Source organism: Brassica rapa, chromosome A08 (genome assembly GCF_000309985.2).
Source record: "Brassica rapa cultivar Chiifu-401-42 chromosome A08, CAAS_Brap_v3.01, whole genome shotgun sequence".
NCBI lineage: Eukaryota > Viridiplantae > Streptophyta > Magnoliopsida > Brassicales > Brassicaceae > Brassica > Brassica rapa.
In genome coordinates, this window is record NC_024802.2 from 17,538,737 (window position 1) to 17,562,393 (window position 23,657).

At 37.4% G+C, this 23,657-nt stretch overlaps 7 protein-coding genes and 4 non-coding genes across 14 annotated transcripts; 2 read left to right on the plus strand and 9 right to left on the minus strand.

Annotated features, from left to right (window-relative positions):
* Window positions 1-357: 357 nt before the first annotated feature.
* On the minus strand, window positions 358-933 carry LOC103835270 (auxin-responsive protein SAUR64). The gene has a single exon (XM_009111413.3). The coding sequence runs from the start codon at window positions 850-852 to the stop codon at window positions 436-438; it is 417 nt and encodes a 138-aa protein (XP_009109661.1). The 5' UTR covers window positions 853-933; the 3' UTR covers window positions 358-435.
* A 716-nt stretch (window positions 934-1,649) lies between these two features.
* Window positions 1,650-2,254, minus strand: LOC103835271 (auxin-responsive protein SAUR67). Its single transcript, XM_009111414.3, has one exon. It carries the CDS (start codon window positions 2,170-2,172, stop codon window positions 1,753-1,755), a length of 420 nt encoding a protein of 139 aa, XP_009109662.1. The 5' UTR covers window positions 2,173-2,254; the 3' UTR covers window positions 1,650-1,752.
* A 1,253-nt stretch (window positions 2,255-3,507) lies between these two features.
* LOC103835272 (auxin-responsive protein SAUR64) lies at window positions 3,508-4,225 on the minus strand. The gene has a single exon (XM_009111415.3). It carries the CDS (start codon window positions 4,208-4,210, stop codon window positions 3,599-3,601), a length of 612 nt encoding a protein of 203 aa, XP_009109663.3. The 5' UTR covers window positions 4,211-4,225; the 3' UTR covers window positions 3,508-3,598.
* A 629-nt stretch (window positions 4,226-4,854) lies between these two features.
* Window positions 4,855-6,137, minus strand: LOC103835274 (plectin). The gene is made up of 2 exons (XM_009111416.3): window positions 5,803-6,137; window positions 4,855-5,692 (listed from the first exon to the last, which is right to left on the minus strand). Exons 1-2 carry the CDS (start codon window positions 5,992-5,994, stop codon window positions 5,093-5,095), a joined length of 792 nt encoding a protein of 263 aa, XP_009109664.1. The 5' UTR covers window positions 5,995-6,137; the 3' UTR covers window positions 4,855-5,092.
* Window positions 6,138-8,476: 2,339 nt separating this feature from the next.
* On the plus strand, window positions 8,477-12,052 carry LOC103835275 (probable methyltransferase PMT24). 2 transcript variants are annotated; one of them, XM_033277963.1, is made up of 9 exons: window positions 8,477-8,737; window positions 9,028-9,720; window positions 9,792-9,941; window positions 10,022-10,292; window positions 10,365-10,475; window positions 10,722-10,896; window positions 10,983-11,252; window positions 11,329-11,523; window positions 11,608-12,052. In XM_033277963.1, exons 2-9 carry the CDS (start codon window positions 9,073-9,075, stop codon window positions 11,834-11,836), a joined length of 2,049 nt encoding a protein of 682 aa, XP_033133854.1. In that variant the 5' UTR covers window positions 8,477-8,737; window positions 9,028-9,072; the 3' UTR covers window positions 11,837-12,052. The 2 variants fall into 2 exon arrangements, with proteins under 2 accessions (XP_033133854.1, XP_009109666.1); XM_009111418.3 differs by having other exon boundaries at window positions 8,550-8,795.
* Window positions 12,053-13,399: 1,347 nt separating this feature from the next.
* On the minus strand, window positions 13,400-16,695 carry LOC103835276 (PLASMODESMATA CALLOSE-BINDING PROTEIN 2). Of its 2 annotated transcripts, XM_033277965.1 has the most exons (5): window positions 16,479-16,695; window positions 16,034-16,351; window positions 15,716-15,997; window positions 15,235-15,277; window positions 13,400-15,146 (listed from the first exon to the last, which is right to left on the minus strand). In XM_033277965.1, the coding sequence occupies exons 1-5, from the start codon at window positions 16,540-16,542 to the stop codon at window positions 14,909-14,911; spliced, it is 945 nt and encodes a 314-aa protein (XP_033133856.1). In that variant the 5' UTR covers window positions 16,543-16,695; the 3' UTR covers window positions 13,400-14,908. The 2 variants fall into 2 exon arrangements, with proteins under 2 accessions (XP_033133856.1, XP_009109667.2); XM_009111419.3 differs by having other exon boundaries at window positions 14,603-15,146; window positions 15,716-16,351.
* Window positions 13,636-13,724, minus strand: LOC117127564. The gene has a single exon (XR_004450584.1). It is a non-coding gene; the product is annotated as a small nucleolar RNA Z196/R39/R59 family (small nucleolar RNA).
* LOC117127562 lies at window positions 13,769-13,855 on the minus strand. The gene has a single exon (XR_004450582.1). It is a non-coding gene; the product is annotated as a small nucleolar RNA Z195/SNORD33/SNORD32 family (small nucleolar RNA).
* On the minus strand, window positions 13,920-14,005 carry LOC117127603. Its single transcript, XR_004450623.1, has one exon. It is a non-coding gene; the product is annotated as a small nucleolar RNA snoR4a (small nucleolar RNA).
* Window positions 14,060-14,130, minus strand: LOC117127602. Its single transcript, XR_004450622.1, has one exon. It is a non-coding gene; the product is annotated as a small nucleolar RNA U31b (small nucleolar RNA).
* Window positions 16,696-18,528: 1,833 nt separating the features above from the next.
* Window positions 18,529-22,607, plus strand: LOC103835277 (RNA polymerase II degradation factor 1). 2 transcript variants are annotated; one of them, XM_009111420.3, is made up of 10 exons: window positions 18,529-18,849; window positions 19,068-19,111; window positions 19,359-19,476; window positions 19,559-19,673; window positions 19,795-20,333; window positions 20,454-20,697; window positions 20,783-21,068; window positions 21,170-21,319; window positions 21,468-21,947; window positions 22,038-22,607. In XM_009111420.3, exons 1-10 carry the CDS (start codon window positions 18,672-18,674, stop codon window positions 22,353-22,355), a joined length of 2,472 nt encoding a protein of 823 aa, XP_009109668.1. In that variant the 5' UTR covers window positions 18,529-18,671; the 3' UTR covers window positions 22,356-22,607. The 2 variants fall into 2 exon arrangements, with proteins under 2 accessions (XP_009109668.1, XP_009109669.1); XM_009111421.3 differs by having other exon boundaries at window positions 21,173-21,319.
* Window positions 22,608-23,657: the final 1,050 nt, after the last annotated feature.

Genomic DNA, 23,657 nt, shown 5'->3' on the forward strand with positions numbered 1-23,657 from the left:
AAGAACATAGGATTGGCAGTGACAGTGATCTTGTAAATTGAAATATATTTACTTTTCTGTTAAATATTCTTTGTAATTTATGTTGATTGTAACCATTCAAATCTTTCAGTTTATAATTAGAAAAGTTAATGAGATTGTAACAAGCTTTGAATGGTTTTAAAAAGATTAAAGATTGGAGAAAATATGTTGGCTTGTATCTAACTCTGCCAAACTTGGACCAAGTTAATAAAGCGTCCAGGGTCAGTACAACTCTCTTGTAATCAGATTTGTGTTTTTCCTATTGCTTAAGAAAGGGTTCTACATATGAGTTGCTTTAAGCTTTAGAGCAATGGATGTTAATTAACTCGTGCAAGCGAGTTGAGTAGTCAAATTCTGTTTTGTTTTCGATTAAAATCTAACTATAAATGCATTTACACTCTGAGATGCATAGAGACTCTAAAATACAAGCAATTGTTGTTCTTGTAGTTCTAAAGAACAATGTAAAGAAGAGCATCTAGCACTGGATATTGACACTAACAAAGCCTTTTCTGTATCTCCATCCATTCTTCGCTCCACCAACTTAATGAGATACTCCACGAAAACAGAATCGAATGGCAACGTGATTGGTCCACCAGCAGAGAGGCCAAACTCTTCTTCAGAGATCTTCAAGAGCTCTTGGAAAACAGAGTTGCTAAGGTACCTCAGTGGAAAAGCAAAACGCTTTTGATCTGCCGTGTAAACCACGAAACAACCCTTCTCTACAGCCCTTGAGCCGCTAGTACTTGATCTGTGGAATGAGATTCTTCTCCTGTGGAGAGCTGCTCTTTGTTGCCATTTCTTTGCCATCTTGATGAGTTTCTTAGTGTTCATCATGGTTTTTCAGGACAAATGTATTTTAGTTAGAAGGAGAAATAAAAGATTTGTAAGTTCTGTTTGCAAAGCTCTCTAAATGAAAGTTGTGATTGATGAAGTATACCAAAGGCTTGTTTCATTATATAGGAGAAGCTATTAGTTTTAGACAGGCTTTGTGGCAGCCTAACCAGACACAACACATGCTTCTGTTTCAATGTTTCTACACTATGTGATCATTAGGGTCCCAGGTTGGTAATAAATTCTATCTGCAAATCAACTTGTGGAATATACAACTTCCTATGAGAGAAACATGATCATGTGGGTATGAAAGCTATATAAACAGTCAAATCAAATGCTTCTGGACATGTTTGTTAGTTAGCATAAGGGTTAGTAGATCCATCACCTAAATCAAATGTGAGTCACAAAAATAACAGGTCAAGCAATTATTAGGGGACAACAAATATTCTGGTGAGATCAAGGACACGAAAGATGTGGTGTTATGATCAATGACCATAGAGAAGACAAAGAAAGACATGTGCTAGTGAATTGAAGACGAAGAGCATGTAGGTCCTTTGATTTTCTAGCCAGCTAATCAACTATTCCCGCTAAAATTTCATATTTTCTTGAGAAAGGTTAAGTTTAGATCATTACAAACATCTTGTGTCTATATTAGACCTCTTCCCATTCTTGTATAGCGTCTGAGAGATTCATAGGGAAATTTGATGTCAGAATGTTTCAGGGTACCTCAGTTTGAGTAAACCAAAACAAGTTCAGTGTTCTTTGTTTGCAATGAAAGTTGATTTCATGAGAGAGTCTAATAAAGAGACAAAGAATAATTGTTTGTATTTCTGAAACAATCTGTAGTCTAATGTAATATAAATGAATCTTTTAGAAATACAGAAAATACTACACACTAATTTTCTAGCATACAAGCAAATGCTCTTGTTGTTGTTGTAAAGAGCATGGTAATGAACATCTAGCACTAGATATTGACATCAACAAAGCCCTTTCTGTATCTCCATCTATTCTTCTTTCGATCAGTTTGATTAGATACTCCAAGAACACCGAATCAAAGGGCAAGGTGATTGGTCCACTTGATGGGAGGCCAAATTCTTCTTCAGATATCTTTAAGATCTCTTGGAAAACAGGGTTGCTCAGATAACTTAATGGAAAAGCAAAGCGTGCATTATCCGCTGTGTAAACCACAAAACAACCCTTCTCTACAGCCGTTGAGGTAGTAGTAGTAGTACTTGATCTTTGGAATGAGATTCTTTTCCTGCTTAAGGCTGCTCTCTGTTGCCATTTCTTGGCCATCTTCATAAGCTTCTTTGGGTTCATCATTATCTTAAGAGGATATATTTTAGTTTGGAAAGCAAAAGAGATTTGTAAGTTGTGTTTGTATAACTCTCTGAGTGCAAGTTTTAGTTGATGAAAGATCCTACAAGCTTGTTGGATTATATATAAGGAGAAACTATTGTATATTAGAGCAACTAAACCAGACAGACCACATGCTGGTGTCTTTGTTATGTGTGATCATAAACTGACCAATCCTGATTGCTCAACAACTTGTGGATTTTAACATCTGCTGAGACGACATGACCATGTGGTATGAATCTTATACAATAGTATTATACCAAAATTGATTAGATAACAAATCTTTTCGTGAATCAGAGACAACAAAATCTGGGTACAATTTAATGATCAGATATATAGAAACACACATGTGCTGATGAAGTAAAGATGAAGAGCATTTTTTTATAAGAAAGATCAAGTTCAGAACTTCAGATCGTACAAACTTAACGGCATGCTCTTGTTTCAGTGACATGTCTTTAAAGTATCAGAGTAGTTATGTAAGACTTGCAAAATAGTTTCAGTAAATTAACTCATAAGAATATTGTTCTCTAGACCTTAGGATGAAATTGTGACAACAAGTGATATTGAAGTTAATTTAGATGAGACAGTCTAAAAGAGAGACAAAATTAGTACTTAGTATTTTTGGAAAAAAACTGTATATTTAATACATTAAATCTAATCATCTGAAATACATGTAATATGTTGAGGTGTATTATTATGTTCTTGTTGTGAATGTGGGTTAGAAGCTATTTGCGTTAGGTAAATTTGGATCAACTGAACTAGACAGAGCACATGCTCTTGTCTTTGTTGTATGTGATCCTGACTGCTCATCAACTTGTGGATTAAAACCTCTCCTGAAAAGACATTGACCATGTGGATGTGGGTATGAATCTTATATAATAATATATAGATCAAAGACATGTTCAAGTGAATGAAATATGTACAACTTGTAGGCCCTTTGACGTTCTCAGAGAAGTTTAAAGTTAATTCCCCTAGAACTCTTAAGGTTTTTAACCTTTTTCCATGAGAATCTCTCAAAAGCTACACAATCTTATCTTGGAAAGATTTACACTTGCAGGAAAAATGCTTTGTTGAGTACTCTTTTCTTGTTCTAACAAGCATTTCACATCTCTTTGTTACTGTACATAGATTCGTATGGATATTCCATGAACTGCAGTGAATGCTCCTTCTAGCAGCTACACCATTTTTTTCAGTAATATAGCTTGAACATTTTACAGAGATTATCACAAGAAGAGATTTTTGAAGGTATATAATATTTCGTTCAAAATGGAAATTATTTTGATTTTTTATGCGATAGTTTTATAAGAGAAACTAAATAATAGTTTGTATTTCTGAAGTTATCTGTCTATTTAATCCACTATACACTCTACAAACACATAGAAATGTCTAAACTCTAGAATACAAGCAACTGTTGATTAGTACTACTCTGTTGTTCTTGTTGTTGCAAAGAACAATGTAAAGAGCATCTAGCACTGGAGACTGATATTAACAAAGCCTTCTCTGTATCTCCATCCATTTGTCTTTCGATCAGTTTAATGAGATACTCCAAGAAAACCGAATCAAATGGTAATGTAATTGGTCCACCAGCTTGGAGGCCGAACTCTTCCTCAGATATCTTCAAGAGCTCTTGGAAAACTGAGTTGCTTAGGAAACTTATTGGAAAAGAAAAGCGTGTTTTATCCACTGTGTAAACCACAAAACAACCCTTCTCTGTAGCAGGTGAGCTAGTAGTGATACTTGATCTCTGAAATGAGATTCTTTTCCTGTGGAGGGCTGCTCTCTGTTGCCATTTCTTGGCCATCTTGAGTAGCTTCTTTGTGTTCACCATTCTCTTTAGGGAAAAGATTTTCTTAGATAAAAAAAAAAGAAAACAATTTGGAAGTTGTGTTGTATAACTCTTAGAATGCAAGTTGTAGCTGATGAGAAATCCCATAGGCTTATTACATATATATAAAGAGAAGGCATAAGAGTTTAAGATAAAACTTAGAGCAACCAAACCAAACATGACACATGCTTATGTCTTTGTTATATGTGATCATAAAGGGTCCCAAATTAGTAAATCAGTCATGTATGCTCAACTGCTCATCAACTTGTGGATTAAAACATCTGCTGAAAAGACATGACCATGTGGTTGAGGGTATGAATCTTAATCAAAATTTTAGAGCTTGTAGGCCCTTTGTTCTTCTTGGGGAAGTTAATACCATGAACCTGAAAATTTTCAGTGGTTATACTTCGTAGGGTCCTCTAATGTTACATCTGTCAGAACTCAGAAGAATTAAAACGCCAATTAGCATATAAGCTGCAAATCGATGGTGTAGCCCTGTCAGAGGTTTGTATATGAGGTAAAAGGTTCATGAACTCTTTGTTATTAATCTGAAACTTTTTCATTGACTGTCTTAAACGAGTCTAAACTACAAATAATTGCTAGACCACTATGTTCGTATTTTCACAAGCATTGCAAAGATCATCTCTCACTTAGAGATGTGTAAATCACTTGTGTGGAGATGATCCTTGTATGTATCCAAGAATGCTCACACCTAAGAATGGGTAAGTCACTTGTGTGGAGATGAATCCTTCATGTAACACAACTCAACTTTTATATATATACTCAACTTGAACTGATACTAGTAGATTAAGATTTATATATAATGTACATAAGTTTTATTTTTTGTATCATAAGGAATACACTTGTAACTTTACAAAACAGGCATGTCTCAAAGTCTTGTCCAAAAATAAAACTGCTTCGGACAAACTGTTATTCCCCAACTATAAATCATTCCATAATTCATGTATTTATAAATAGTCACAAACCAACGAAGAACAACATACAACAAACATTGGAAACTGAAATTAGATAAGCATTCCTCTCACTGACATGACAAACGCATTAGAACACGTCAGGATGAAACCTTCCCGGGATAGAACTATTGTTCTGCTGCGCTTGTTTCAGATGAAGCGTGAGAGCATAGTTATTCACCTCAAGAGTCCTCAGCTGCTCCTGATACTGAGTAACCATCTGCCTCAGATGCTGCAACTCCTGGCTTTGATCATCACTCTCTTTCTGCCGCTTCTGCTGCATCACCACCGCTCTTTTAAGCAAACCGTTCTCCTGAACAATGGCTTCCAACTGCTGCCTCAGCATCGAGTTCTCCTGCTGGAGACTGCTCTGCATCGCCGCGTCGGCACCAGCACGTGCGTTGATCGACTTCTCCAAAGCTTCTAAGGCTCTCCCAGCACGGTCTTTCGCGTCTTTCATGTCTGAAGCATTCATCATCTCACTGACAAAGAGGTTAACCCACTCGGTGCCATCCAAGTTCAAGACTTCTTCCTCCTTCCCTTGCTGCTGAGGAGCTTCAACTTTTGCTTCTTCTTGGATTAGAGATGATTCTGAGTTCTTATTGGTTGTTGATTCTAAACGAAGCTGATTCAAACATCTAATCGCAGAATCAATATCATCTCCACATTCCTCGATTGCCCTCTCAAGAATCTAAACTCATTACACACAAAAAAAAACAACAAAAAGTCACAATCTTTTGTTTTTTTTTGCTAAAACAAAAAAAAAGTCAGAATCTTGCAAGTTTAAGACTTTAAGCTTACCTGATGATCCATATCGGGGAAAATCGCGGCGAGGTGATCGAGGAGAAGCGAGGAGGAGGCAGGAGGAGGAGGGGGGAAACGAGGCGGAGAAGAGGATGAAAAGTAACGGAGTTTCTTGGAGACGGGAGGGGAAGAAGCGGCGGACAAATCCTCGAACAGAGATCTCTTGCTACCGCAAACAATCGCAGACATGTTATCTGCTTCCACCTTCTTTTTCTTCTTCTTTCTTCCTTCAGATCTCAACCTTTCCTTTTTGTTTGGTTTTTTTTTTTCCTTTTTCCTCTAATCCATCTCTGATCTGTTTCTGTCGGAAACCAAGCAAAAAAAAGTCAAAACACATCGGATCTTCTTCCGCATCTAAATAGATCCAACAACCCGGACTCGGATTCAAATGGGCTTATTGGGCCAATACGAAAGTTAGCAAATGAGGTTATTGGGCCTTCTCTGAGTTTTCTATTTAGCTTATACACTGTAGTGAACTCAATCTCTTTCTCAAGATTCAAACATGTATTGAGTGTTTTTTTTTTCTTAATTGTTTATGAAAATATGATGACAGAGTTACTTCTTACAAGAAACCAAGAACTGATTCTATTCAGGAGAAATGATCAAATTTTTGGAACAACATTTATTCTTATTCATTTCTATTGAACTAGATGAATTTTACCTATGCTAAAAATGGATCAATTATTAAACTTCGGATGAAATTTTCGTATGGAATTTTTTTTTACCTATTTTTATTAGTAATCTATTTTTCTTTTGAATTATTTGTAATGTATTTGGAACAATAAACTCCCTTCATTGATTTTTGTGTTCTCCTATAAGAACTGTTTCAGAACTGCTTATAAACTAGTAAAAACAATCAGATACTAACTGATGTCTTTTTATCGAGATTTAGTTGAAATTATGGCGCAGTGTACGAATGGGTGAACGGTCGATCTATGAACTCTAGGGTTCTTCGAGATCTGTTGTTGGATCGATCAAGAGTTTCTTTCGATAATTTCTTGAGACCAACTTCGTGAGAGACGAATTTAATCGAGTCGCACAAGGTAATTTAAAAGCTAAAGCTCTAAGTTTATTATCAAATGTGTATCTTCCAAAGAAAGCTCATTATATGTTTATATAACCCCTTCGTCATGACAATACCATTAGGAAAAGGATCGTATAAACCTAATATCATAAGGAAAAGAAACAAGAAACACCAACATAATGAAAAGGAAATAACTAAAACCAAAACTATTTGAATGTTGTAACTTCGGTTATGTTGGCGCCAAAGGTAACGATGTTGCTGCATCAAATTGTGATGGTATATTTTTTTCATAGAGTTGCAAGTGGTGAAAAATATGATGATTTTTTCGCTTGGGTGCTTCTTCAAGAAGGTAACTAAAACAGGAAGTTTGTCCAAAATTGACACTTCATAGAAACATTGCTCAATCACGGGATGCTACTCTCTCTCTCTTCCTTTTCTTGGTCTGATCGTCATTGGGCTTCTTCCCAACCTGCCATGGAAGGCACAAAAGTTGTCTCAAAACCCAAGAGTATTCAACTTGGGTATTGATCTTGTTCTCGTTGGAAGTGTTTGGCCTGAAGGCAGCTAAGGTCTTGTAGCCTTATATATTGAGTCTCTTGAGTGTGTTAAGAAAAATCTTGTCGCCACTCATAACCATCACGTTGCAAGGAGAACGGTTCTCATGACGTCTCCACATTTCATAAAAAAAAACAATATTTTTATTTCGTTTGATTTTGTTGTTTATTTGCTAATGGTTATATGCAAAAGTCTTTATCAAAGCATATTTTATGATGTAAAAGTCTCCCTTCACACGCCCATAAAAAATCTATTATGAACTTTCAAATTTTGTTTGCCCAAAAATAGATCAAGTTTCCATTCATGCATAAGCATAAACACAATCCTAATTACAAAAAAAATCCAAAATTGTTTTATGGATAATGATTCGAAATATTGAATAACTCTAAATTTAGTTATTTAATAAAAATTAGTTGCATAAAATGATTAATAAAAATTGGTTGCATATGTATGTTTAGTAATGTAGCTGGGATAATTACATAGTGATTCATAAGAAAAATTTATCTAAAAACAACACAACAAATATGTTTAATGTGTACATTATAAAATGCATTTTACAACTGAAATAATTATATTTTTATCACTATATCAAACATCTATTTTTAATAAAACAAAGTAAATAATCATTTATAATATCATTAACATACTTACACAAGATTGTTTTTACAATATTCAGTGAAGAAAAACGTTTTCGGCAGCTGCAAATCCAACATGAATAATCAAATTGTCTTAATATGTTTACCAAAAAAATGTTATAACAGAAAAAAAAAACATTTAATGGAACCAAATGAACAATAGCGATTTGAATAAATATGAAAAGTTAAAACCATCAATTGTAGAACATGTAAAATCCAACACTAATTAATCCAGTGCACTCTAACTAGGATGATGATGAAATCAAAAATCTCAATGATTAGTTGAAAAATTCAAATAGCCTTAAAAAGCATAGTTATAGTTTTTGATAAGGGAATAAGTAATTCTCAATCCCTCAAACTCGCATGAAAATATGGGCTAAAACGTAAACTATCAAAAATAGGCCCAATGGATCGAATAAGAGCTATAGCTGAGAAGAAGATTACTCACTGACTTTGAAAACTAAACAGAGTAATTATTAACTTCATTTTTTTTTATAATTTATTAAAATTCGGTGGAAACGACCAGATCCATAAGTACTATGATTACCATTTGCTTCACCACTTGCTCCTGGATACAAAAAAAGTCAGCAAATCTAGTAGATCACTGTACCATTACTAGATCCCGATCTGGATATTTCTCTACTCCCTCTTGTCTCTGCTTATAAACTGGAGTTTCAATCTTGGGAGTGATCTGAGGCGGCAAAGCCCTTTCTCTCTGGTAATCTTTACTTGAAAAAACAGCAGCAGCTCCTGTCTCTTTCTACCTTTCCTTAAATGCAAGATTCTGAATCTTTTCTTTGTTCCTTTTACTTCTTCTTAGCTGATGTTTGCTTTCATTTGTTATATATTGGATGGACTTTAGTTTGACTTTTAGATCTGCAATGATGTAGTCTCTGCTCTATGTTATTTGTATAGTCGTCATAAAGTCATCTAAGCTCAATAATTCGACTTATCCTCTGCAGATAGTTTTTTTCTAGTTACTATAAACTAACGGTTTGATTTTTGCAGGTGCATGTGAGTAGAGAGAGATTGTGCTGTGGGGTTTAGAGGAACATGGCTATGGGGAGATATTCTCGTGTAGACGGGAAGAAGTCATCATCGAGCTTTGGCTTAACCATTACCATTGTTTTGATCGTTTCTCTCTCTTTGGTTGGAGCTTGGATGTTCATGTCCTCTTGGTCTGCACCAACCGAGTCTATTGACTTCTCTTCAAGCCAGACTACTACAAAAGATGTGGAAACCACTAGTAAGAGTGATTTCACAAACGAAAAGAATGAAGAAACTGAGGTTGTGACAGAGAGAAACCAAGAGAAGGTTGAGGAAAGAAAAGAGTTTGAAGACAAAAATGGTGAAGGGGATAGAAAAGATGGAGAGGATGTGTTCCCAGCTGGTGACCAGGCCGAGATAACAAAGGAGTCCACCACTAGAACTGGATCTTGGTCTACTCAACTGGTTGAATCGCAGAACGAGAAGAAAGCACAAGTGTCCTCCTCCTCCTCCATCAAATGGAAACTCTGCAACGTCACAGCTGGACCAGACTACATCCCTTGCCTTGACAATCTGCTAGCTATCAGAAAGCTTCATTCCACAAAGCATTACGAACACCGTGAGAGGCATTGTCCCGAGGAAGCTCCACGCTGCCTTGTGCCTCTTCCCGAAGGGTATAAACGATCCATCAAGTGGCCTAAGAGCAGAGAAAAGGTTTTTTTTCTAAAAAAAACGTAAAATATCATTTTGTCAATGATGTGTCTATTAACTCTTTTTGTTTTTAGATATGGTACAACAACATCCCTCACACTAAGCTTGCACAAGTGAAAGGACATCAGAACTGGGTGAAGATGAGTGGTGAGTACTTAACATTCCCTGGTGGTGGGACTCAGTTCAAGAACGGTGCTCTTCACTACATCGATTTCCTCCAAGAGGTACTACAACTTATTATTCATTATCTACATAACATTTCTCATTTGATTATTAACGTTACTATTGATATGTGTAATTGCAGTCATATCCTGATATTGCTTGGGGAAACAGAACACGTGTTATATTGGACGTTGGGTGTGGTGTTGCCAGCTTCGGAGGATATCTTTTTGACAGAGATGTGCTTGCTTTATCATTTGCACCCAAAGATGAACATGAGGCACAGGTGCAGTTTGCTTTGGAACGTGGTATACCTGCAATGTCGAATGTCATGGGGACCAAGAGATTGCCTTTCCCAGGATCTGTTTTTGATCTTATCCATTGTGCTCGTTGTAGAGTCCCTTGGCATATCGAAGGTAACAAAGTTTCCCATTGCAATTTAGTTTTTTTTTTGTAATAATCTTTTGTGTATGTTGTCTGAACTGAAGGTGGTAAGCTACTTTTGGAACTGAACCGTGCGTTGAGGCCTGGTGGTTTCTTTGTCTGGTCGGCGACTCCGGTTTACAGGAAGACCGAAGAAGACGTTGGCATATGGAAAGGTTTGGAAGTTTTGTTCCCTTTTGTTTTTGGATATTGAATAAGACCAGTGTTCAAAAAATGGTTAGGCGTGTTATAGAGGATTAATGGTTAGGCAGGTGCCTTAATATTAATGATTAGACAAATTTCAGGAAAAATCATTTTGAAAAAATAGTTTCGTTTAGACCGATTTTTAGAACACTGAATAATACTATTTGCAGTTGGTTCTTAACTAGCTTGTGAGATGTTTTTTTCTTCTGATTTTGTAGCTATGTCGAAGCTAACAAAGGCGATGTGCTGGAAGCTGATGACGATTAAAACAGATGAACTGAATGAAGTTGGTGCTGCCATTTACCAAAAGCCAATGACTAATGAATGCTACAACGAAAGATCTCAAGAAGAGCCACCTCTATGCAAAGACTCCGATGATCAAAATGCCGCTTGGTTAGTTTGTTTTATCTATTGCCCTTTCTCACATCAGTTATTGGAACACTCTGTTGCTAAAGTATGCGTGTGTGTTTGATGTGCAGGAATGTTCCACTTGAGGCGTGTATGCACAAAGTAACAGAAGATTCGTCAAAACGAGGAGCAGTTTGGCCTGAGAAGTGGCCGGAGAGAGTGGAGACTGCTCCTCAGTGGCTCGAATCTCAGGAAGGTGTATATGGAAAGCCTGCACAAGAGGATTTCACGACTGATCATGAACGTTGGAAGAATACTGTTTCGAAGTCGTATCTCAACGGTATGGGAATTGATTGGTCTTATGTGAGAAATGTGATGGACATGAGAGCTGTCTATGGAGGGTAAGTAAAGCAAAGATTCGTTCATTAACACAACATTGGCTCTATTTATTTGTTTCTAATGATATCTCTCTTTCAGTTTTGCTGCTGCGTTAAAGGATCTGAAGCTGTGGGTGATGAATGTAGTTCCTATAGACTCAGCTGATACGCTGCCTATTATATACGAGCGTGGTTTGTTTGGAATCTACCATGATTGGTGTGAATCATTCAGCACTTACCCTCGAACTTACGACCTTCTTCATGCTGATCATCTTTTCTCTGCACTAAAGAAGAGGTATACACTCACGTTAAACGCATCATTCTTTGCCTTTCTTGATTGAAAAGTTCTGATTACTATGGATAAACAAAAACCATTTAGGTGCAACTTGGTGTCGGTAATGGCTGAAGTGGACAGGATTCTTAGACCACAAGGGACTTTTATAGTAAGAGATGACAGTGAAACGGTAGGAGAAATTGAGAAGATGGTGAAATCGATGAAATGGAATGTGACAATGACACATTCCAAAGGTGGTGAAGGGTTGCTCTCTGTTCAGAAGTCATGGTGGCGTCCTACAGAGGTCGAGACAATAACATCGGCAATAGCTTAATATCAAGGAAACAATGAAGAGTATGGGTTAATTTAGTTGTATGATTATGTTGTTTCTTTTATGATCACATTGATTGTTTACACTTGTATTAGTCCAATATTTGTATCCTCCTCCCTCTTTGCATTGAAGAAAATTGTATACTAGACAATTGTCACAAAAGTGTAAACTTATAATAAGTTTTTTATTTGGTCCAACTCATGAATCTTAATTCTTATCTATGCCATGTTACACTTAATTTTCTTTGATTTAGTTCTAAGAACCCTTATTCTCCAGTCCTGTGATCTTTTATAATGAAAGGATTAGTGTGGGTTGGGATCCACTGAGAGAGCAATGATCAGAGGAAAGGCAAGCATAGAAGCTGCACATAGTGCTGGGTTCGCGGGTCAACCCGCCCCGACCCGCCCCGCTGCGGGTTGAATCATTTTTTCGATTCAAAAACTCGACCCGCATAACCCGCAACCAAAAAATTTCATATCCGCACCCGCCCCGCCAAAACCCGCGGGTAACCCGCCAAACCCGCGGGTAATATTAATTATATTAAAAATGATTATTTTCTAATTATATAATAATTATTTTAATTAAAAATAATTACTTTTTTATTTATATAATAGTTATTTTTAAAAAATACTATTAAAATAATATATTTATAGTTAAAATTATATAAATATTTATTGTATTTTTATATATTTTACGAAAAATGTTTTTTTTTTTGAAAAAAAACTTTTTTATTTAATTTGCGGGTTGGCGGGTACCCGCGACTCAAATTCGGTTGATCCGCACCCGCCCCGCTCAAAATACTCTCGACCCGCACCCGCACCCGCGATTTAAAATTTTCAAATGGTTCGACCCGCACCCGCCCCGCGGCGGATCAAACGGGGCGGGACCCGCGGGCAATGATTAAAATTTCCAGCTCTAGCTGCACAAGTGATAAGGTAGAGAGGAGAGACAATTATTAAAGCGTCAAAATCGTCTTTTAGCATAGAACAAATACATTAATTAAATTTTACTAATCTAGACAGTTTCTTTTGGAGTTTCCTTAATTCTTTGAATTTTGAATAAATAAATTATTTCCAATACTGCTAAATTTCATTGTAAAATCAAATTCTTAAGTTCCAATTTACCATGGAACAGAGAGTAAGCATATAAAGTTTGAAAAAGGACTAACTAGCTCCAGTTGGTCAAAAAAGGATTAGATAGAACCATTAGGTGAGACTTTGATCTTAAGTAAACTTGAAACTTCAAAATTGTTTCTTTCATTATAACATTTTTATGATTTCACATTGGTTAATAAGCATATGATCAATTTATATTAGTATATCTTTTTTTGATCAAACGTTTATATTAGTATATCTAAGGTCTCTGTATATTGTTGGTCCATAACTTAAACATTGACTTCTGGTAACTTCCAAAAATGGCTCTTTTCAGTTTGTTGTATACGTTTACAAAACAGACCTGAACAATTTTTACATCACTGGCGAATTACAAAACAGAAAAGACTAGAAACAAAATTTATGTCGTCTGGGACAGAACATTTACATAACAACAATTATGCAATTACTACACACTGGAAAAAAAGAAAATATGAAACCAAGAAAACAGAGGTGAATAGAATATAAACAGGTTAAAAAGTAACAACAAGCTTATGTGATAAGCTAGCAGTGTCGCAAAGGCCTGTTCATTCAGTTTCTGCCTATGAAAAACGAAATGTCCAACTACTTTTTTGAAGTTTGGACATCAGATACCATTAGGCATTTTACTAACAAGAACACAAAAACTAAATTCAAAGATTTAATTAAAACTGCAATCTCAGCCGAAAGATGGTGATCTTGTGTTTAATAATCACGGGATTATCATTAAATATGGACGATTTTATTCATCATTGATTGCATTAAAAAAAAAAGGATTGAAAACCAAAAACAAGAAATCTTTTAAGAGAGGTCAGATGGTAGTGCATGTCTATGAATCAACACTGTAATTCAGATTTGCAGACGTATGGTAATAATAATCCTCATTCCTCTCGACTAGAAAACACAAATTTAAACTAGAACAGAACTTCACAAAACATAAATCTATCAATGATTATAGATCAGAGAATATGGCAAATCACTCACTCTGCCGAAGCAGATCAGACTGGGTGTCACAAAACATTTATGCCATTTCATCATATCCATATACAATGATCAAAGACAGAACTAGCTAACATTAAAAGATGAAAATCTTTGAGAATCAGACAGAAGTAGTCAATCACCATGTTTTAAGTAAGACTGGGGCGACAATTCCTTATCATCACTTTCTTCAATACCGAACAAATAAAATAAACTAAAAAGATCCACAAAAGACATCTAGCTACAGAACTAGAGCTAAGTTTCCTACATAGAAGATAGACACAATAAAATTAAAGTTTTCAAGCCGTCAGTAATTTGGAGAGATTATGAAGGTTTTTGAACTTTATATAGAAGCAGAAGACTGCTTAGTTTCTTAGGGTTTGTGTCTCCCACTCATTATTCGTCGCCGCTTTACATATGGGCCTGTCCTTCTAAATTATGGGTTTAAAATAGGCCCAATTAAACTTTTAGCTGTGGTTAATCCTCGAGTGAAGTTAATACTGCCTAACAGCTAGAGATGATCTCTTGGACTTGTTCGTGGGATTGAGAAGCTATGTTGTTTTTTTTTTTTGTTCTTTATAGATTATCGTTGAGGAAACTATAAGGATCTGGATCTCCTTGACTTTTAGGTTAATAATGATGATCAGGTCTTGAATCTTCATTTATGTTTGATCAGGTCATTAGTTATATACTTATATATCATTCCCATTTTTGTCATTTTTATCAGCTCCTAAGTATTTTTATTCTCTAAAACTGTGGAGAGATACATTACGCTTAACGTGTCTACAAGAATGTTTATAATAATCTAAGCCCTTTGATCTTGTAATAACTCCTACTAAATAAATATATTTATGAACTATATCAAGAGAACAGATGATGAGAGTAAAGGTCTTGGATTATAAATCTTCTTGCTGATCACGGCTTCGTTTTGCAGGGAATGATTGAAACCCTGAGACCCTCTGTCTGTTTAAAGATAATATTGCCTGAGTAGTGGCATTAGTATCCCAACTGCTGTAAATAATGAAATGAAAAAGCTATGTGACGCATGAGTTGCTGAACTCGGAAGCCCCGTTGGCTCCGCCACGCCGAAGGGTGGTCCTGAACCAGGCATGCCTGTAGTTGGAGTTGTTATTGGCGGTGGGAAGGTAGAAGTAGAAGGTGGGGAGTTGAAATCTGGTGGACTCGGTTGACTTGGCGGGCTTGTGCTGCATTTGGCATAGAGAAAGCAGTATTATTCTCTATTTCTTTTGGCAGGTTAATTAAGACGTTATTTTAGCGGGAAGAGAGACGTACCTGACTGTTCCTGATGATGCTGAGAAGCGACAGCTTCCTTTACCTGGAGCAGTACAAGAGCAGATTTTGAGTACCAGACTCGAATTTATATTTAGCATAGAAAGGTGAAAACTCTAGTCATTATCAAGCTCTATAACACATGGTGATGGTGGTATAATATTCTTAGAGCACCATTAGAGCAAGCATTGGTGAGATACCCATAAAATTTGTCATTAAAAATATATTATAATAAAATTAACCACTGAGATTTTGATAAATGTTAAATGATTTTCTAGAAAATAGAAAAATTTATCGAACAAAAGATTCTTACTCTTTTTTATATTTTATGTTTCTGGTTATTTTTATTCATGAGAAACTTAGTTGAAAATTACCAATATATACTTTTCATATTTTTGGGTAAAACCCCTTTTGAGATACTACCAACGGTATAATGGATTTATATACGTAGACTTGTAGATCAAGAAAGTTAAAAGTGTCTTACTTGGATCTGTGCTGGTAAGTTGTGCAGCCCCTCCAAAATTGCAACTGTCTGAACCAGGATGCTTCTGGTAATAACTATTGAAAGCAAACGAAGCATGATCACGAATAGTGTTAGGCTCGTAACAGCTTGCACCTTGCTGGATCTGGCCGCAATCAGCTCCTCCATACCCACAAGCGTAATCCAAAGCCACCTGTAATGATGTTGGCGAAGCATTTGCTTTAGCTATACACCACTGGCCACTACCGCCACCACCACCACCACCTCCACCGGTGTCACCACCACCTCCGCCTCCACCAGGCGCACCACCACCACCACCACCAGCACCTGTACCAGTGTCGCCACCTCCACCACCAGGTGCACCACCACCTGTCGGTGTAGTACCATCAAGTGGTGGATAGCCGCCGCCACCGGTCGGTGTGGTACCATCAAGTGGTGGATAGCCACCACCGGTTGGTGTTGTACCATCTAATGGTGGATAGCCACCAGTTGGTGGATTTGGGTTTGTGACTGGACCTGGAAACGTTGAGGAAGGCGGTGATGGTTGGGTAATGGTTGGTGTGGTGGTATCACCACCGGGAGATGTAGGATTAACAACTGGTATATCACCTTGTCCTCCCTGAGCTATAACATCTAGAGCTGAAACCAAACCAATCATCAAAAAGGGAAAAAAAATACAAGTCAGTTTCTAAGCAAAAAAAACAAAACACTAATTCTCCTTCATCCTTTCATGATTCTAATGTTGTATGAGACGCAGATAGATTACGTGAACTGATTAGAAGACATAGAAGCATGATCTGAAAATATCGACGAGCAACAATGTGAGCCATTTCTTTATTTGTCCTTGTGTAGTTGAAGATCTTGAAAAGAGAGAGAGACTTGTCGGGTATTCTTGGGATATGGTAGAAGAAAGATAGAATGGTTGCGAAGAAGTTCCCTCTCAGGTGTAGATATATAATATTTATACAAAGATGAAGAAGACAAAAGGAGAATCATAGAATCAAAGATTTCTTGGGATGGGAGAGAGAGGGGACGCGAAGACATGTATGAGAAGAATATAAGAAAACTTGAGAAAGGAGAAACTAGGAGGAAGCTAGAATCGGCAAGCAAAGAGAAAAACACCATAAAGAAGAAAAGGTATTTACAGATTAAACTTATAGTACATGGACAAATATAAGAAGCTCCCTTTTTGGTGGGAAAGTTCAAACATCTTCCTAACTATTTACTCTCCTTTAGTAAAAGAGATATATAAGATGCATATGTGGTGAAAAATTATTCAAACAAAGTATTGTTAGCTCAAGTGGAAAAAATATTCAAAGCAAATGCGAAAGATCACATGATTGGGTGATGTATAAAACAAAACTAATTACATGATTTAGTTTCAGAAATTGGGGGTTTCAACCTAGAACCTACCTTTTTTTTGGAACACCTCCTATGAACTTCTTATAGTACATATGTTACATTTTTGCCGAACTTGTTAAGTCATATCATTAGTTGTCTTAAGTCTCAACATATGATTTCAATGACAAATGAAGATGGTATTATGTCACAAGTTATCAATAGAAGTGAGCATAACCAATGTTTATATGCTAACTTTCAACTCTAATATTTAGAGCATTCTTGGATAATGTTTTGTTCTAAAACAAGCATGGCATTTTTTCATTACTAAAAGATTTTGGATCGAAATCCGTAAAATCTCCAAGATCCGAAACCACATCATCAATATTAATTTTGTCTATTGCGTCACTCTGTGGCCTTTAAACATTTACCTATGGTGCTTTTTATTTGAGCTAACAAGAGTTGGTAGGAGAGGTCGTTTTAACTGATGTTGTAGTCGAATATCAACAGAGAGAACCTGTACTGTAAGTTAAAATAACGAAAAGCTAAAGTGCTCCCATGAAACATAAGGAATATCTGCTTAGTAAGCCCAGTTGCAATTCTCTATCTTTATATGTATCTTCTCTTGTAAACAAGTGTTTCTTTTCGTTTTGTTTCTTTCTAACCTTTGTTGCAATACAATTTTTCAGATGAGTTTTCTTTATTGAGAAAGGTCATGTGTCTAACCTTTTTCCCCCAAGTTTTAATCCACACACTAGTAGTATTTCGTAGGAAACCATTGAATCCAAATCAATCGGCATTGTAACTCTTTTTTTTATTTTGTTTCGTTCGATTTATGTAATATAAATTTTGAATATATTTTCGTATCTATTAACAAAAATTTGAAAAACTGGTACCTCCAAACAAAGACAGTATAAAATTTTGGGAACTATAAACAATTCAATAATTTTTTTTACAAATTCAAGAGGTTGTGTTCATCTAAGAGCCCAAAATCGACTCTAAGAGACCGTGACTCTACTCGATACTGATCTAAACTCGTGGAGAAGAGAGTTCATCGTCAATTTGATGGAAAAAATTTCTGGAATTTGCAGTTGTACGAAATATCGCCTCGGAGAAGGTAAATCCTAGCTTTTTCAGAAAGGAGAGAAATGAATCGAGTTACGCGGAAACCCTACTTTCGTCGTCGTCAACGCGGAAAGGAACAGCCACTCAGTGATCGACGCGTAGTTTGAACTCAACTCCTACAGATTCACTCGTAAGGCCCGGTTCATCGAAATAAACCCATTTTACTTTTTCTTTAATCCTTTCGGGCCTAAGAACTGGAGCCCATGAACCCATCAAAAACCGATGTGGATGCTCTAATGTTTCAGTAATCTTAAGCCCGGTTAAGACACACCGGTTCAAACAAGAGAACCGTAATTTTACAATTTTGAAAACAAAAAACCGAAAATCGAGAGAGGGTTTTCTTCCTTGTACAAAGATATATATCTTCTGCTCCTTTCTTCTTCCTCTTTCTTTTTTCTTCTCTCTTTGTTCGTATTCTCGCGACTGACCACACACACAGAGAGAGCGTCGATACATCCAGATCCGAGAGAGAGGCAGCTTTACTACGGCGGATAAGATGAGCAGCGGCAAGGTCATCGGAGCGAGAAAGGGCAATAACGATATTCCGACAGGGTCTAGGAAAATAGTACAGAGCTTGAAGGAAATCGTGAACTCTCCCGAGGCTGAGATCTACGCTATGCTTAAAGAGTGTAATATGGATCCTAACGAAGCCGTTCATCGCCTCCTCTCTCAAGGTTCGCTGAAATGAGATTTTTTTTTCGAAAAACTGACTGATTAATTAGGGTTTTCTATTAGGGTTTTCATCCTTGTGCACGAAAGTTTCTGCCTTTGTGCAAAAAGCTAAAGTAGTGGTCTTTGTCTTATTGCAAGTTGAGAACTTTCTCAGCTTCGAAGGTTGCAGTTTGCGTCTATTAATGATACTGATTCTTGTTTTTTTTATTGTCCTACGCAGATCCTTTTCACGAGGTAAAGAGCAAAAAGGAAAAGAAGAAAGAGGTGAGTCAACCCTGAGACTCTTCTTCTTATGTCAAATAGACTAGGGAATGTCTATTTTGATTTACTTGTCCAGTGTTAACTAATTATGTTTTCATGCCTTGAGGTCTACTTACTTACTTCAAATGTTTTTGTTACTAGCTGTTGTTTTCTGCTGGAATCAGTTGAATTCTAGTTTTTAGCTAAAGTTATCGTTTTGGTTTATTGGAAGTTTTTGCTTGTTCTTAAGTCTGTTATTTCTTATGTTCAGACTAGGGATGTACCGGATTACAGGCTGCGTGGTGGTCATAACACATACAACCGTGGTGGTAGAGGTGGTTCTGATCGCTATGGTGGTCGAAGTGGATCTACTCATCTCAGCTCTACTGGTATAGACATGATCTCTTGGACGCATAAGATTTTATATAGTTATAACTATAGGATCCATGCTTATGTGCTTCTGTTGTTCAGATTCTGGAAACTTCCGGGGTAAATCTACAAACAAAAGAGAAAGTGGAACCCAGGGTTACACAAGCTCTTGGTCTTCTGCCTCTGGAGTGGCAAACCACCATCAGACACCACACAGGTTTTCCCTTGACTGGTCTCTTTCTCTTGTAGCTGAGAAAGTTAATGATTCTATTGGTAGAATACCCTTTAGTAATAATTCACAGTTCAGCTTTCTGATCTATGTTGCATATGTTCTGCAGTGATTCTGTTGTTACGGAAAATAAATTGCCACCTGCTGCCTCGAGCGATGGAATACTATCATCACAGCCCGCTTCTGGACATCAAACTCCATGGTTTGGAGCTCAAGGCCAGATGTCTATGGCTGACATTGTGAAGAGGGGTATACCACAGAACAAGACGACAAACTCACAACGATCTGAGATTAATCACGGACATGAAGTTAATGCAAATCATCTGGTCCCTGTGAAAGATGAATGGCCGTCGATTGAGAAGCCACTGGCTCCTATTACATCTTCTGTATCAGTAGCACCAGTAGAGTCAGAGGCATGCGGTGGCGCAGCTGATTTCCAATCTGAGAGAGGAGTTCAACAACATCTGAGGGACCGGTTAGAAAATATACAGTTGGACGAAAGTGGCCCTTCTGAAGATCTTGGAGTCGATCATGTGCAACCTGGCTCGGTTGGAAATGTCCAAGAAGATGACTCAGGAGTTTCGTCTGAATCTAATGATAATCAGTACACTTATGAGACGCAGAGCCATCCTGTGGAGCACCACAAAGGTAATATCTTATTGTATTATGATTATTGATCATGTAAATACATATAGTCATGATCAGTACGAGAGGATTTTTTTTTTGGTTTTCTTGAGTGTATCGTATTGTGTCATTATTACTTTTCAGATGAAGATGAGGTTTCATCTGGTTCAGCCGACTCTCAAGAACTAACCATAGATGGTCATGATCAAGAAGCCTCGCATGAAGAGGATAGACCCGCTGTTGTTATTCCAAAACATTTGCTAATCCATACAGAAGAGTGCTCGCAATTGAGTTTTGGAAGTTTTGGAGGTTTTGGATCAAGGCCTTTGAGCAACAATGCAGAAGAGACACCTGACGTAGCTCCACAGAACGAACATCCAGATGCTAGGTATTCCTATTACTAATGATTTCGTTTTCCATATGGGTTTTGCTTATATGTCTTACTTGCTAACTGATCAATGCTTGTTTTGCAGAAATACTGAGTTCTATGGAGATGAACGCCTTGGAAGTACAGTTAATGGAAGTATGGGGCACGCACCTGCCGCTGGAAGTTATGATGATTCTTTGGAATCTAGGCGAGAGGTTCTGAAGCAAGAAAACCCTGAGACTGTTCAAGAGAACCAGTACACATTTGCTCAGTCCGAGACAGAGTATGCTAAGCAGCAGCAGCAGCAGCAGCAGCTGAATACTGCATATGATGCGTCACAGACAAATGCTCAGAACCAGATGCAGAATCTTGCTTCTTTGTCAAATGTGATGGTAAGCTACATGTGCATTATCCATATTTGAAGTGATGAACCAATGAAATTCTCCAATGGCATTGCTAACATTGGTATTTTGTTTGTGTGTTTTTGACTCAGCAGGCGTATCCACACTCAGATCCCAACAGTTTATTGGCACAAAACGCTAGGGAGCTTGAGTTCCAGTATTCCAATTTTGCACAGTCTATGCAGTCAAGAAATAGCAATAATGCTTCTTCACTTGGTGCCCAAAGCATTTCCATGCCAGAGGTAAATAACCACTTTTGTCTTTTTATAAGAATCACAAGATGTCTTGTTGATTGTCAAATGAATAATGTTATGTTTGCATGACCTAAGCCAGTAGTTTTTTTATGTTCAGAAAAATGTTTTGATTATATATGTTCTTACATTTTTGTAGGCGCTCCGAGGCAGTGGAATCCCAGGGACACAGCCAATGCAGCAAAACTTACAAGGTGCTAATATCGCCACTGGACCAGCACTTCCTCAACAGCTTCCTCAAATGCATCCTTACTCTCAACCCACAATGCCGCTAGCACACTTTGCAAACATGATTAGTTACCCTCTAATACCTCAGAACTATCCATACATGCCATCTGCTTTCCAGCAAACATATGCTGGTAACACCTCATATCACCAGCAACTAGCTGCGTTGCTTCCACAGTACAAAACCAATCTCTCTTCCAGTAATTTGCCTCAGTCTGCAACAGCGCCTGCTTCCGCTTATGGCTTTGGAAACAACTCCACTAATGTTGGATCCGCTGGAAACTTCCCTCTTAACCAACAACAGTCTGCTCCTACCGGGTATGAAGATGTTCTGAGTTCTCAGTACAAAGAGAGTAATCATCTGTTGGCACTTCAACATCAGCAGCAGCAGCAGGTAATAATTGTCTCTTTATGGCCACTCTCTCTTGGTTTCAGACAAGAACCACTTGATGACATTTTGTTTTCTCCTGCTTTAAATATTCAGAACGAAAACTCGGCGATGTGGCATCACGGTCATGGCTCTCGGACCATGTCAGGTGTCCCGGCTAACACATACTACAACCTCCAAGCACAACAACAGCAACTCCAACAGACTCAGCAAGCAGCGGCAGGAGGGTATCGTCAAGCTCAGCAGCAGCAACAACAGCGTTATGGGTCTCATGGCTACCCTAATTTCTATCAGTCCCAAACAGAAATGTCGCTCGAGCGCCAGCAGCAAAACCCTAGAGATGGTGCGGGGGCTCAGGTTGGTCAGCAGCCCTCAGATCAAACCCAGCAGCAGCTCTGGCAAAACTCTTACTAAATGAAGAAAGAGTGTGTTCTTCTTTCGGTTATTGAGTGGTTTTGTGTGGCTGAGACATGGATATGTTCTGAATGTATGTTATATAATCATCATCTTTTTGTCTACTCTGTTAACTTAGGTAACAGGCAATTCTGATTTCATCGATGCAAACTTATAAAAAAGAATTGGTGAACCTTTTCTTTCTTTTATTTCTTGTCCCAAGTGTTTGAACGTTTCATAATCTGCTTCTTATTTACTAGTTCTTAAACATGATTTTGAAGCTTGGCGTTTATCTTTTACCTTTGACATATAATTCAACATATAAGTTTCTGGTTTCAAGAAAAAGGTAGCATCCGAATCCTTCCAAAACGTCAGCTGCAGCCTTTACAACAAGAAAGTCTCTAGAAAGGATATATAGTAACTCTAAGCTCGGCAGTGAATAAACTTAACATTAGTAATAGCAATAATCATATTTGATGTAAATGTCATCGTATTCAGAGTTCAAATTCAATCAACATCTCTTAGTAAAGTCAAATGCTCTGTAATTCTCTGAATAATACTCTGATTTCATTGAAATAAGGAGATGGCTATATATAGCCTCACAGGAAACGATAGATCCTAAAATGAAGCAACTAAACCAACTAACAAACTTGGACCGAAACACACGGCTGTGGCTCTTCGGAGAGGAGTGTTTCGAAGTCGACTTGTGATATAAGTCAGAATAGAGCAGATGATGCAGCAACAGTTTATAGTCAGGACATATCTGAATGTGATATTAAAGTTGGGTCGTGTCTGAGGATAAGACAAAGACGGGCCCCGGATCTGTGACCAAAGCTCTTTCCAAGATCGGTGTCTTGGAGAAAAACGTTAAACAGAAAGAGGGTAGAACAAAGTTGTCAAGGATTAACAGTTGGCTTCATTTGCAATCCGAAAACAGAAGTTACGTGCTTGACAAGAAACATAGACTAAGCAGAAACATATAATGGGAGCAAGATTGACCTCCCTCGGGCTTGCTATTAGAACTCAAGCAGTTCTTACCGAATTCTCAGAGAGGGATTGGCACTTGTGGAGGAAGTAGTTCTGTTCCACCATTACTTAGGCCACAAGGTAATAATTGTCTCTTTATGGTCACTTTCTTACCACTTTCTCTTGGTTTCAGACAAGAACAGGCTGAACAGCTTGATGACATTGTTTTTCTCCTGCTTTATCCATTCAGAATGAAAACTCGGCAATGTGTCATCACGGTCATGGCTCTCAGACCATGTCAGGTGTCCCGGCTAAGTCACATACTACAACCTCCAAGCACAACAACAACAGACTCAG